Below are 14,836 nucleotides of genomic sequence, written 5' to 3' on the forward strand. Positions count from 1 at the left end.
CTCTCAAAAAATTGCTGTTAATAGAAATTTTTTAAAAAAAATTTTGTTTACTTGGTATGCTCAAGAGAATGCCTAGCTTTGCACATTAGCCCATGGAGGAACCAGAAAAAAAAACAAAATGGAAAAAAAAAAAATTAAGAAACAGATGAAGGTGAGAGTAAGCCCAAGAGAGAAATGAGGTGAGCAAGAGGGGAAATAGCTTCATTCACATTGATATAATTCCTGTTTCCCTCACTAGACATTTATGCACAATGGTAAGGAGATTTAGGCACTGACATACAATGTAAATCAGCCACTCACCAATGGTCAGCATCTCTGAAGTGAAGTCACTCAGTTGTGTCCGATTCTTTGTGACCCCATGGACTATAGCCTACCAGGCTCCTCAGTCCGTGGAATTTTCCAGGCAAGAATACTGGAGTGGGTTACCATTTCCTTCTCCAGGGGATCTTCCCGACCCAGGGACTGAACCCGGGTCTCCCACATTGCAGGTAGACACTTTATCATTTCAGCCACCAGGGAAGCTACAGGGCCCCTGATAATAGCCACATAAAGCATGTACTCACTTGGAAGAGCTGGATGTTGGCTGGAGGGTCTTTCTGAAAGAGTAAAGTGGCGCTGGTGTCGGTGGGGTCCAGTTTACCACACTTCTGTGGAGACAAGGTGACAGGTGATCATGACTATTTCTATCACTGGTCCCAACCTTGGTTGCTCCCAAGTGGTAAAAGTAACAGCTTTCTCATCTCCTCATCTGCACTCCTTCTGATACTGGCTGGATCTATCTCAACATTTTAATGTGGGCTCTGTCAGCGTCTCTTCTCCCATTCCTGCACCCTATTTCCTCTGACATACCCAACCAAGGGTTCCCTGCTTCCTGCACTGATGTGTGCTGCTCTGTTGGGAATATCTTTCTCCCCCAGCCTTCCTGGAAAAGTCATTATTTTCCCCCTCAATTTTGTGGGAAATATTTAATATAGGGGAATTATTCATAATATAATCTCAACAAAATTCAGTGGCATGTGAAACTCTGTATGCAGCATGATACCAAATCTGTTTAGAAAATAATATATCCAGATCAAAAGACAGGAAGATGATAGGTTTCTAGGTAGACAGATGGAAGGGAGACAGAGAGACGGGGCAGACAAAAAGGATTACACACAGATTGGACAGATAGACATGGGGAAAAGATCAGAGGAATAAGCAAAATACTAGCAGTGGTTTTATCTAAGATCTGAGAGTAATTTTAAATTTTTCTTTATACATTTTTGTATTTCTAAAGTTTTCCACAAGTTTTTTACTTCCATAATCAGAAAAATTATTATAAATGTTTATAAAAGAGGTATCTCTGCTGTCCCCACAGATGTGAAGCCTTTTCTCCTTGGTGTTCCCCCCTCCCAACTCCCTCGCCTCAGTAGTCACACCAGGCTGGCCTTTATTGATCCTATTCTCTCCCACACTTAGCCACCCACCATGTGCAGTACAATCTTACGACATAAAAAGTACGAAATAAATGCTTGCTGGCAAACCCACCTCAGGAGCTGGGCTCCACTTCAACTAACACCCTGTTCTGAATGCACAACAATCCCACCCACCCTGGCTGCAGCAGCCCCACCTCACATTCTTATCACACTACACTCCCATTCAAAGTACATAATCACAGTTGTATCAGCTACGCTGCAGAAGGCTCATCAGGTCTACCCACCCCCAGATTTTACAGCTAATGCTTAGCAAGAGTGGTGACCTATTCAAGTTCTCATCTGAGGTAATGACACAGCCAGGACAAGAACCCACATCCCTGACTCCCAGCCCAGTGCTCTGTCTCTCAACCACCAAGTTGGCTTATTTCCATGTGACTCTCTAGGCTGGGTCCCTGGTCCCTACTCCTCTGTCCTTAGACATCCAGAGGAGAGGAGCATTTGCCACCTTGTCCACAGCCCGTTCCCACCTCAGTCAGCTTCCCAGATCCCAAAACACAAGTGCTCCAGGAGCACACAAGTGCTCGGCCTCGCCAGGCTCCACACTCACATCTTTCGAGTCCTTGCCCAGTTTCTTCAGTACTGTCAGGTAGAACTTGAAGAAGAAGCTGAGGGTGAGGGTGCGTCGGAATTCAATCATGCCTCCAGGGGCGTCTGGGGATAAGGACAGTTCTTCCGCCAGGCCTGCACACACATCCTGTAGCAGCTTCTCATTCCAGAACCTGCCAGAGAGCAGGTCATGGGAGAGTGTTCCCAACCAGCTCTCAGAATCACTTGTGTGAGTGGAGTCATGAACCTCAGCTCAAAAATGTGACTCAGATACTTATAGTTATGTGACTTTACCTAGTGCTTCAGATAGTAAAGAATCTGTCTGCAATGCAGAGACCTGAATCTGATCCCTGAGTCAGGAAGATCTCCTGGAGAAGGCAATGGCAACCCACTCCAATATTCTTGCCTAGGAAATTCCATGGACAGAGGAGCCTGGGGGGCTACAGTCCATGGGGTCACAAAGAGTCAGACTCGACTGAGCAACTTTCACTTTCACTTCACACAAGTTACTTAACCTCCTTAAGGCTCCATTTCCTCTTCTTTAAGATTAAATACAAATTTTAAAAGATCACACAAAAAAATAATAGTTAAATCTATTGAGTTCCTACCACACACTGAGCAATGTCCTAAGTGCTTCATACATTACTTTTAATGTAAATTAAAAGGTACAGTAGGGAAAATTGTTATACTCACTTTACCGTGAGAAAACTGAGATATGGGAGAATTAAGTAACTTGACTTATATTACCCATCTGTTAAGTGTTCAAGCCAGGAATTGGAACCAAGGAGCCTAACTCCAAAGTTAAGCTTTATCAAGACATATGGTTATTGTAAGGATTACATAGAACAGTGCCAGCAAAGTGCTTGCTACAATTGCTACCATATGATAGCCTTAGTAATAGCAGTTGCTGTACTAATAGTGTAGCAGCAGTAACAGTAGTAGTAACAACAGCAATAGTAGTAGCAGCAGTACTAGTACTAGTAATGCTAGCAGTGACAGAAGCATTAATAGTAGTAGTGGAAGCAATAGTAATAGCAGTAGAAGCAGAAGTAATAGTAGAAATAAGAGAAGCGCCAGTAGTAATAGCAACAGTACAAGCAATACTACTAGTAGGAGAAGTAACAGCACCAGCAATAGGGATACTTCTATTAGCAGTAATAGTGGCAGCAGCAGTGCTAGCTGCAACAGTAATAGTTATTGTAGCTGTAAAGTAGTAGTAATAGCATTAATAATAGCTTCTGTAACAGAAACATCAGTAGCAGTAACACTAGGAGTAGCAACAACAATAATATTAGCAGCAGAAGAGACACACAGTAGTAGCAACTGTAAGAGTAGCAGTAGCCACAATAGTAGTATTAGTCATAGTAGTGATAGCAGTAGGAATAGCAGTAATGATAATAGTAGAACAGTAGTAACAGTAGTAGAAGAAATGAGATGAGTAGCACCAGCAGTAGTAATTGGAGTAATAAAAGCAGCAGCAGCAGTAGTAATAGTAGTTGTGGCTGTAGAAATAAGTAGTAATAGTACTAATAGTAGCAGCAGCAGTAGTAATGCTAACAGTAGTACAGCAGCAGCAATACTACTAATAGTAATACCACTAGTGGCAGCTGTAATCATAGTAGTGGTAGCAGCTCTGGTAGTAGCAGTAGTAATAGCAATAGTTGCAGCAATGGTAGCACTACTGGTAATCACAGTAGCAGGAGCAGCAGGAGCTTTGTTACAGTTTTAGCTCTTACTTTGACAGCTGCTTCTGCGTGGTCTTGAGGGCTGAGATGGTTCTGTCCGCCATTCCGCCATAGCAGAGGGCTAGCTCCTTTACCTGCGTGCTTCCTGGCTGGAACAGGACTCTCATGCCGCAGGTCACCTTGGCTATGTCATCTTCTCTCCGGTTTGCCTGCTTGAATGCTGAGAAAAACTCATCCTAAAAATAACAGAAAAATACCTCTTTCCCACCTTGCTTTGCAAAGGCTGCAAACAATGAGTCTGAAGCAGGAAGGGTGCGGTGAAGTCAGAAGACCATCACAGAGCAGCCAGGAGCTGGTGGTAGGGGTCAAAGATAAGGACATAACTACCGCCTTTCCCAGAGGATTTCCAGGTAACATTCCCAGAAACTGGGAAAGGGTCAGGATTTCTGACCATTGGTCAGGAAAACAGAAGTCCAGGGACACAGCCAGGCACTGTGCCAAAGCCTGTATCAACATGACTGCCTCTCAAGCAGATACAATGAGATGCCAAAGGGTGTTGAAACCCAGTGTCAGCTTGGGGCCTCCATAGATGCTCTCCCTGACTTGTCTCTTCCACCAGTCTACTGGCTTCAGTTAGAATTCTCTTTTCCTGAAAGGAAGACTCACGCTATGAAACAGTAGCTTTCTTTGTGTTTTGAGCATACATTTCCCCTGGGTCCAAGCCAAGCTCTTTCTTTGGAGATGGGAGGAGAGTGTGAGTAGTTTCTAGGTAAAGACCCATCTGTGTCAGGTTCTGCACAAGGTTTGAACTGTCCCTGGCACCAAGTTCTGATGAACATCAGTGGTGGGAGGTTTAAGGGAAAGTGTATTGGAGAAACACTGTTGAGGTTCAAAATGACCCCGGGCTTTTGCTGAAGAAGCCAAGGAGAGCCCTCCTGATGAGATTTCTGATGTCTAACATAGCACTGGGGCTATGAGCCCAGAGCTGAACTTGATTCTGGAACACAGGTTCCAACCACTTCCAGGACTGTGCTAGCCCAAAGCAACATTTTCCCCACGGTTCATGCAGGGTCAGAGTCAGGCCATCGGCTGTTCTTTCTTGAGAAAGACTTCCAAATTCTTGGTGTGAAAATCTTTCATTTATGAAATGTTTTTTGTTTATGTCTCTACCCAGGAGAATACAAACTGGACCGTTTCCTCCTTCTTTCCCCATCTCATAAGTTTTTTTAAAAAAATATATTGATCTGTGAAATACAAAAACTCTGGGAATCACTGTTCAAAATAGCCCATAAAGACAAGCTGGAAAATCATTAAGAAACACCACAGGGACATAACTGCTTTAATTTAATCAGCATTCTCATTAAGGAGGTCAAAATCAGCAAGGGCAAGCATGCCTTGTAACACTTGCTAGAGCACCAGCTCTGTAAACCCTTAATGCTCTCCTTTACTGCTGGTGCCCGGCCTTTCCCAGATCACTCTTCTAAATGCCCATGGAATGTGTAGGACAAAACTACGCCAGGTCAGGATACCACAGGCCCCAAGGAACACAAGCAAGGTGGCCAGAGGATCCCAGACCTGCACCACCAGGCCAGAAAATCCTCCCATGAAGCAGAAACCCATCCAAGGGAACCCAGGGCATGATCAGTGAAAAAGCACCTGGTCGAGCCCAGGTTTAACAGATGAGGACCTGACTCACATTGGAGGTGCCACTCCATCTGGCACGCACATTGCATACCTCATCATATGAAAACTGGGGCAGAGATTTACCACAGCTGGGTATATTCTTGGAATTGTGTCGTTAGCACCAGCTGCTGATTCCCACCGACTCCCAGACACCCGCCAGGAACCTTATGAATCCTTTCTTTCCGGTCCTCGCAATAATCTGCACAGTCAGTAAATATGGGCCCGTTTTACAGATGAGGATTTGGGGCTCAGAAAGATGAATGACTTGTTCAGAACCATACATCTACCTGTCTGGTTTCCTTGTCTGTGCCCTGTGCCCAATACCCTGAAACTCCTCATTTTCCAGAAAGGAATATGGTTTGTTAATAAAGGCCAGGCTCAGAGACAAGAACATCAGTGTTAAAGTGGAGAGATGCTAAGCGTGGTCCTTGAGGCAGACTCTGATCTCTTCGTCTGGAGCCTGGCAGGAGCAGGGCTGATTCGGGTTGTTCTGACAGCATCTCACCTCCCTGCTGTAGGGGATCTCAATGGAGAGCAGTATCTCCTCTGGACCCAGCAGGGTCTTTCTGTAGCTGGGGAAGAAGGTGTGGTCCATTGGAACTGTTCTTCTGGTGCCTGTACAGAGGCAAGACAGAGAGGGACCGGTGTGAGAAAGCACGGGACAGATCACCAGGGGAATTCTCCTTCCTGGCCCCTGATGCCCATAGTCAGAGGGAGTGGCTGGCATGGCAGGGACCCAGGTGCTCCATCCGAAACCCTTAAGCATTGATGTGCTGGTGACAGTTTAACAATCAGTTCTTTAAGAAAAAGCCCTGACTCAGCATTCACAAGCTTCTGTGGTATAAATACTTCTACAACGGCCAATGTCAAGCTACCAGAGCAGCATAGCTCAGTGTGAAGTTGAAAAGAGGGTAGCAAAGAGTTGACACAGCAGGCCTACCACCCTCTGAGAGGTCTGCTTACAAGGCTGGCCACTGGCTGTCCTCTGGGACCTTAGCTTTCAGGAGAGTTCCCACCATTCCCTGATAAGAACAGCTCACAATGCCTAAAATGTTTGTATAAATCATATGGTTTATGGTCAACACCTGACTTTCCTTCTGGAAGTCTGGACTTCTGGTACGTGCCAGGCAGAGCTACATGACCAGCCCCACTAAAAGCCCAGGGTGCTGAGTCTCTAATGAGCGTTCCCAGTAGACAATCCTTCATGTGTGTTGTCACAGCTCAAATTATTCCTGGGGAGAATGAGAGTGTCCTGTGTGACTCCCCTGGGAGGAGGCCCTGGAAGCTTGTGCCTGGTTTCTTCTGCCCCATGCTTCTTTTCCCTTTGCTGATTTTGCTCTCTATTCTCCTTCTGTAATAAGTCATAGCCATGAGCGGACTCAACACTGACTCCTGTGAGTCTTCCTTGTCCTCCTGAAAGTCATTAAACCTAGAGGTGGTCTTGGGGAAACCCTTGAGCAAGGAAAGAGGCACAGGAGTAAACTATTACATAGCATTTCTAGTCTACAAATGGAATAAATGGAAATAACCTCAAAGATATAGACAGCTGTAACAAGAAGGAAAATAATGAAGAAATGGTGAATTTTGAGTATTTATTACCTTTGTTTTTAATATAATTTATTTCATTGTGAGGGTATATAGTTTACTGTTTAATAATAGCCATGCTTAACAAATGCTCAGACTCCCTGAAAACCCAGCCATCAGCTATGCTGAGTGGCATACTCTGGCCCCAGCACACACCACTGAGTATGGCTCAGTGGTGTGACCTGGGTGACAGGTCCTATTGTGAATTCTTAATAAAGTGATGGTCCAGCCCTCCTGGCCCCCAGCCTGGGTGCATCTCCTTAAAAGGAGTTTCCAGGGATCCAAGCTTTAGGAAAGCTGCATTATTGAACTTTGGGTTCTGCTTCTGCATTAAGTGACTTATCCTGTGAGACTCCACTCCAGCCCTGGCCCTCTTTCCTGACCTCTGCATGAGGCAGCTCACCTCTGGACACGATGGTCAGCTTGGTCCCACTGGCCATGAACACAGGGTTGAGGTCAGAGATGGGGCTGGCTGTGATGATGTTCCCTCCAAGGGACTAGGACAAGCAAGGAGAACGTGTGAGAGCCCACCCCAGCAAAGTCCAGCTCACACATCTGGCTCCCAAATGCAGAAGGTGGGGGACATCTGCTGAAGGGAGAGCTCTGAGATCCTCCACCCACTGTAGACACCAGACCAGCACAGTAAGAACCCGGGCATTTGGGCAACATGCAAAACTTGAGATTCCAATGCCTGGGGTTGGGTCCCAGCTCTGAAGTTTACCTATATGTAAACCAGGATCAGCTCCTTTACATTTGTTTGTTTGATTGATTTCACCCAACCTTTTTCTGAAAGGGCTGAGACGGTTTATCACTGAGGCTGTAGAGAGTTAGTGAAAGAGAAATAAAAGACAAAGATCAAGGAAAGAGAATAGGAAGCCTTAAGGATGAACAATGTGTTCTAACTGAGCCTCCTTGGCAAAGGATATAAGGAGAATCAGACACAGAGTTCCCATTATTAGAAAAGGGGAAGAAAACCAGTTGCTCCAGGGAGGAAAAAAAAATCCTTCCCACAAATAGATTTCATCTGAACTGGGGAACTTAGAGTTTTCTGGGTTTGCATCTCCTTATCTGTAATTGGAAGAGGTGCTTGAGGTAGGGCGAGGGGAATGGGAGTAGGTTGTTTTGCTTTGTTTTTTGTTCTAATTTAAAACAACAGCTACAACAGTAGAACGGAAGGGTCAGCTTTCCTCCCAACCCCATCAACAGCTGTGAGACTCAAATGGCGCCAAGTATGAGAACGCCGTCTGCAAACCCTGGATTTGGGGGCTCGTCTGAAGGCTGATTGCAGTCAACGCATGGGCCTCTCTCTCCTCTCAAGGGGCTTTACCTCTGGTTCTACCCCTGACTCTGAAAGGCAGTCCGCCTTTCTGTTTTGGCTTCTCCCTAACTTATCTCTCATCCACCTGCTGGCAGCCTCGGCTAAGTTCAGAAATAGATGGGCAGGCGGCCCCATCTCTCCAGCCTCAGGGGTGAAGATGGAGTCACAGCACGCGTGCCCCCAGGGTGGCCCTCGGGTCACATCAGAAGCACCCGTGGGGCTCGTTAAAGCCTGACCCCTGCGCCCCAACCCAGATCTGCAGTCAGGTTCTCTGAGAGCGGGGTCCAGGAGTCTGCATTTTCAACAAGCCCCCAGGAAATCCTAAACACAAGTTTGAGGCCTATTCGGGCTGTAATAGAACCCAGACTGGCCCCCTCGCCTTGTGGGGAAAGTGCCCATCCTGGGCCCCTAACTAGGGACTCACCGCCACAGACTTGACCTGCTTCCCAGCGAACCAGCGCAGCTGCTCCAGGACTCCTCTGAACACCTCCGTTTTCTGGGTGGGAAGCTTGGCAACGGCCTCGAGCAGGGTCTTTTCCACAGAGCTCAGGGCACAAGCAGCTCCAAAGGAGATCCCTGGGAACACATGCTCGGAATGACAGCCATCCACCTCACAGCTCAAGAAGCACTTCCACATACAGCTCCTAGGAAGCTTCATAGCAACTGAGTAAGGATGAACCAGGATGCACGTCCTTATATGGGTGAAGAAATTAAGGCCCAGAGAGGTCTGGTGACCTGCCCAATGCCACACAGTTAATAAAAGAGCCAGAACTCAAGCCCAGGCCTAAAACCAGAGTGCTTTTCTCTCTAAACCAGTGACTCGCAATAAAATCAGATCTCTGAGGGTGAACTCTTGGCATTTCTTTTTAACAAAGCACCCCAACCCCCCTCCCCACCTACCCCCTATTCTCATGAATGAGTCTGTGTGCAGCCAGGATTGAGAATGATCACTGAAAATATCAAGCCCCGAGCCCATTGGTACCCGACCACGGATGCTCAGTGGAGGAGAGCAGTGAGGGTGTCCGCTTCCCCCGTGCAGGGTGAGTCTTGAAAAAGCGGGTGCAGCAGGATCGCCACCATCCTCTGCACAACCCACCCCCAGGATGCCAGCCCCTCTGTGGGCTCAGGCAGGCCCCCCCTTACCCTCAGGTCCGTGCTCCACTGCATTCAGCTCAGGGATCCAGGCTGGGCAGATGATCATAGGAAATAGCTGATTCTTAAACTTCATCTCAATGCCTCGAGAGAAATGAAAAGCCCCAAGTTGCAGGGCTCCCACCTCTGCAGACAGCACGGATTTCACATGCTCGGTGGGTGTCTCGGGACTTGGAGGTGCAATGGACAAGACATGGGATAAAGTGCAGTTTCCACATGATCAGCCAGGAAGCTATGTCTTTTTCTCTCTCATCAGAACTCAAATAAGATGAACTTGACTTCATGTGTGTCTATGTGCATGTGTGTTTATTCACAATATTAGAAAAAGGGCATGAAAATAAGTCAGAAACCCTTCTAAACACTTTACATAACTCATTTAATCCTCATAATAACCCTATGAAATACTGTGATTTTCTCTGTTCATAGATAAGAAGGGTTTCCTGGTGGCTCAACGGTAAAGAATCTGCATGCAATTCAGGAGACATGGGTTTGATCCCTGGGTCGGGAACATCCCCTGGAGAAGGAAATGCCAACCCACTCTAGTATTCTTGTCTGGAAAACCCCATGGACAGAGGAACCTGGTGGGCTACTGTCCATGGGGTCGCCAAGAGTCAGACACGACTGAGCCACTAAACAACAATAGATAGGAAACTGGAGCACAAGGAGGTTAAGTTTCTTTCCTAAATTATACAGCTAAGAATGGGCACATTTCAGTACCAGGGCAATTATTAGAGTTGGGATATAATAGTAATATACTGTGAAGGTCTAACTTTCAGACAAAAAGGAAAAATGACTGAGAGAAAAATTCAAATCAACTCCTAGTTCCCAATATCTGTCTGAGTTCTTACGGTGCATGGCTTGATGAGACCGAATGTTTGTGTTTGATTTCTGTCCTTCCAGTGAACCAAGAAACCTCTCTGAACAGACCTGCCTCTATTCCTCAGACCCAGTCAGCACAGCACCCCTCCCAGCCCCACCCACAGGGTTGCAAATAGAAAAGGTTAAAAAGGAATATCTGTGCATTGTTCGCATTGTGCTGCGAAGGGTCTCTGAAGGGTGGAGCAGGCTTTGAGAAGCCTGGTCTGTTTGAATATCAGCTCATAGAATAAAGAAAGGAGAGGGCAATAAGTGGTTCATCTTGATAAGGTTTTCTCGATGCCCAGCTTCCCCCAACATCACGGCAGTAGATGGTTACCCTGGGGGAGGTAGGGTGTGGGAGGGAGGAGGAGTAGAGCTGTGGAGTGATCTTAGGCAATTCTTTCTAATTTGGAGCTTGTAGTATCTTTGTGAATACATTTCCTCTTAGAATCTAACTAAGTCCAAGACATTGTGTGATTCTTGGTAAGGAATATGCCATACCTCCAAGGGCCCCAAAGATTCTTCCAGCCAGTCATTCTCCACCTTAGCTCTGTGACCCCGGGCCCTCGGGTCATGGCCGCACAGGCCGTCACGATCCTATCCCCTGAAGCACGTCTCACCCTGCCATCCAGTGAGTCCCGGTGTTGCAGCGGGGGACTCCATATGGCACGTGTGCTCACAAGCATGGCTCAGTTCTGCACTTCGCCAGTACACACCTGAGCCGGGCCCTCCTCTCTGCAGCTGCAGAACCAACCAGAACCCAGGGCTTGGGGTGGGGGGGTTCTTCCAGAGCCAGAGATAGGAGCCCCGACAGGCTAGAATGGGCTGCTCTGAGACGGCCCTGGCCTCTGAGGGTCCTCTGAGACCATCCTGACCTGTGCCTCCATCCTCTCCCCGGATCCTCACTGGGCTTGGGGACCCAGCCAAGGGGAAACGGGCCACACCAGGTGTAGGAATGGACTGAGCCTAGCAGGGGCTGGGGCATCTCTGCTCCTGAGTCTTCAAGCACCAGGGCTGAGAACGGCACCTCTGGAGCCTCCTTGGCCTGTTTACATTCTGTGAGGCTCATGTCTGGGGGGTGGCACCACAGGGCAGGTGGCCACAGACATGGGCAACACAGCAAGCACACTTGGGCCTTTCCTCTCCCTTGCCTTACCACATCACCTCCAGAAAAAGGGGGCAGGAGAGTGACATTCATGGAACCCCTAGGGTCTGTCAGGTACTGGCCCAGACGCTTGACTCATGTTGCTCCCTTACCCTCAGACTGGGAGACCCTCAAGGGAAGGAGTCTGGTCTAGGTGATCTGGGTACCCCTGGCTCCCCCAGAATACCTGGCATAGGGCCAGGTCTCTGTCAATGTTTATGGAGAACAATCAGCAAGGATCTCAGTTAATACTCAGAGCAACCCTTGAAAAGTGAGTGTTAGTCGCTCAATTGTGTCCAACTCTTGGTGACCCCACAGACTGTGGCCCACCAGGCACCTCTGTCCATGGAATTCTAAAAGCAAGAATATTGGAGTGGGAAGCCATTTCCTTCTCCAGGGGATCTTTCCGACCCAGGGATCAAACCCAGGTCTCCCACACTACAGGCAGATTCTTTCCTGTCTGAGCCACCAGGGAAGCCCCTTAGAGGAGGCACTATCACCTCCACCTATGAAGTGGGGAAATGAAGGCAGAGTAGGACACACAGAGCCACAAGGGGCTGAACTGGACAGACTGACCCAGAGCTGCCCCACACCCTTACCGATCTCTGTGTTCCCCACCACCAGCTTGGCCTCGGGATGCTGAGCTTTGAGGTCCAGCAACTCCTTCAAGGTGGAGGCTTGGATCCAGGTCACACGCTCCCCTTCAAAACGCAGCTGCTTTGGTGGAACGTCTTTCAGCCTCTGGAAAATGCCATTTTCTTACCGTGTGACCTCCTCCTCCCCACTGTGATTCCCAGGGCCATTGCTTTCAGTTTGCAAGAGGATCAACTATGGATTTGCTTCGTACTGAATTCAGAGGGAAAGTGCATGTCAGGGAAGAAGCGAGGGGAAACACTTGGTACTGAGGCAGGACTTGGGTCGCGGCTCTTTCACATACGTTATTTCATTTCGTCTTTAGAAGAGCTCGGGGAAGAAGGTGCTGTTAGTCTCTTCTTTTGCAGGAAAGGAGAAGCCTGAGGATCAAGGTTACGGGACCTGCTGAAGGTCGCCGCCACAAGGTGACTTCAACTGTCCCACACTGTCTCCAGGAGGTGAGAGGGGGGGACAGGGTGGCAGGAGCAGGGCTATCAGAAGGGAACATAATGGAAGGCCGCTTCTAGTGCGTGAGGGGCGATGCAGAGTCAGGAGGGAAAATCCCCGAATCAAACTGATGGTTTTTTAAAGTTTCATGATCCAGAGAAAGATATTCTGGTGGTCTGCTACAAAGCCATTCTTTCTGGCCCAGTGAACTCTTAAAGTCATCTTCATATGTTCACCACCCCTAGAAAAGTCTGCACCTGAGAATCTTTGAGAGTGGCTTGAGTTTTTTCTGTTTGCCGTAAACGTTGGTGTGGAGGAGCAAGATCATCAAGGTGAGAAAATGGGCATGAGAGGTCCTTAAGACAGGGCTGCAGATCATGGATTGTGTCCTTTGAACACGGCTTTTTTTTTTTTCCTTTGTTTGTTTTGTAAATAAATGGACAGCTTACAGAAAGGAAAATGCATTGCTTTGGGGCTTAGACAAAAGATTTAGGCAGAATGTAAGCAAACACTTCTGGAGCTCCTACTACTGTACGCGGCATGACAGACAGATCCACTTCTCACATGTGAGCAACACGTGTGAAGAGGAGAAGTGTGGGTCCCTGTGGGAACATGCGGCACAGGGACCTGGAGTAAGAGAAACAAAGGAAAATTCAGGCTGAAACCCAGAGGAGAAAGAGGACACAAAGACCCCAGTGGGTGCTAGTGGGACTCAGCAGGTCTCCAGGGGCTCAGGGGGCATCACCTACCAGCAACTCTGGAGGGAAGATGGGTTCCTGGGTGGGATCCAGGGGCATGAACTCCTCTGGGTTGAATAAAGATGGTGAGAGAGTAACCTGCTAGAAAGGGGAGAAGATAAGGGATACACTGTCCCCTGCATTAAAATGCCCCATAGGGCTGGCCCAGCCCTCTGTCCAAGTGAGCTCATCCACAGCCCCCAGGCAGGCTGGTTGGGGTGGGGGTTGGGTTGGGGGAGAGGTAGCTCCCAGGAAGCAGGGACAAAGAGGTTTTGCCAGAGGATCCAGGGCTAAGGTGTACATTCACCAACTTCACAGTTTGAACATAATGGTTTCCTCTTCCAGCTGCCACAGCCCAGAGTGTGGAGATAGCCCACTGGCTCCTTTGACCTGAGGTTGGCCCTCAGGCTTCCAAGCCAAAAAAGACCCACTTACCGTGTGGTCTTTCTTCTGGTTCATGCAGCAGTTTGGGTTGTTCCCATTTCCTCCACAGCATCCACCATTCTAGAGAAATGATCACAAATGTCACACAAAGATATTTGCAGAGTTTTCACAGAAGCTAAAGAACCTAGATTATTCCTGTCAAATGAAACCTGGGTTTGAAGCCCACCCCAGCATCTAGAGGAGCAGCAGATACTGCACCCCCACAGCCCACTTGCCTCTGCCCATAGGGAGGGCCTCTGCTTTAGCTACTTTCTCTCATTTGATAAATATAGATTAAATAACTTGAGGATATGTAAACAGGATCTCTCCTGGAAGTAACAGAGAAATTTAATTTTAAGAAAATTTCTCCATAAAACCTAGGTCCTATTTTATCAAAACATCTTTTTGTGCTCGCTTTCCTGCTTCAGTACTGCTTCCTGAGGAAGCCTCCCGAGAGAAATTCCCATTGGTTCTCACAACACTCATGCCTCTACTTCTAAACCATCAAGTCCTGGGCACCTCCCAGGCTGGAGTCTTTGTGGGGCTCCTGCCAAAGATGTCTAGGACCAGAACTGGGTCAGGGATGTGCCTGACAGCCTCTCACTCCTTATCAGGCACTTCTTGCCAGAAAGTTCACACCCTTTATTCCTCACCATGGACCTGTTCGGGAGGGTATGTACAGGTCTGCTGACTCAACACCTATGGACAGAGGACTTGTTCAAGACCTCTCAAGGTGCCAGTGACGGAGCACAGACTATGGCCCAGATTGCTACATCCCCAAACCAATGCACTGAAGGTGGGAAAGGGAGTGTTTACCTGACTGATCTGCCCTAAGGAGGCAGAAGTCTCAGCTCAGGGCCCCAGAAGACACTATAGAATCGTGGAGTTCTACAAGAGTGGGGAAAACTCCCAGGCTCAGTCCTAGACACATTTCCAGAGCAGCCAGCTCCTAGGGGAGTAGTCGGGAGGAACCTTTCTCTACATGAATCGTGGAAGACAGCGTTCATGCCACCATTTACTAAACGATGTGTCGCAGCTCATCAGTGTCCCTGAAGAAGTTCTCAGAGGGCCAAGGAGGCTGAAGGTCCTTTGGAAACCTGCAAGAATTCTCAGGCTTGCCTCAACCACCCTGCTGGCAGACCCCTCCTGTA

The 14,836-nt window shown here is 48.0% G+C and overlaps 1 protein-coding gene across 2 annotated transcripts in view; it reads right to left on the reverse strand.

The window, feature by feature from the left end:
- Window positions 1–14,836, reverse strand: part of XDH (xanthine dehydrogenase) — a 60,148-nt gene that overhangs the window by 28,424 nt on the left and 16,888 nt on the right. The window contains exons 7-16 of one of the 2 annotated variants that reach the window (XM_010829803.1): window positions 13,698–13,766; window positions 13,275–13,364; window positions 12,045–12,186; window positions 9,435–9,527; window positions 8,716–8,867; window positions 7,377–7,470; window positions 5,895–6,004; window positions 3,758–3,942; window positions 2,023–2,194; window positions 564–647 (exon numbers count right to left, since the gene is read on the reverse strand). In XM_010829803.1, the coding sequence (XP_010828105.1) occupies window positions 564–647; window positions 2,023–2,194; window positions 3,758–3,942; window positions 5,895–6,004; window positions 7,377–7,470; window positions 8,716–8,867; window positions 9,435–9,527; window positions 12,045–12,186; window positions 13,275–13,364; window positions 13,698–13,766 (1,191 nt within the window). The remainder of the gene's footprint in view (window positions 1–563; window positions 648–2,022; window positions 2,195–3,757; window positions 3,943–5,894; window positions 6,005–7,376; window positions 7,471–8,715; window positions 8,868–9,434; window positions 9,528–12,044; window positions 12,187–13,274; window positions 13,365–13,697; window positions 13,767–14,836) is intronic. The other variant, XM_010829804.1, reaches the window with a different exon arrangement.

This window comes from Bison bison, unplaced genomic scaffold (assembly GCF_000754665.1).
Source record: "Bison bison bison isolate TAMUID 2011002044 unplaced genomic scaffold, Bison_UMD1.0 scf7180017864508, whole genome shotgun sequence".
Classification (NCBI taxonomy): Eukaryota; Metazoa; Chordata; class Mammalia; order Artiodactyla; family Bovidae; genus Bison; species Bison bison.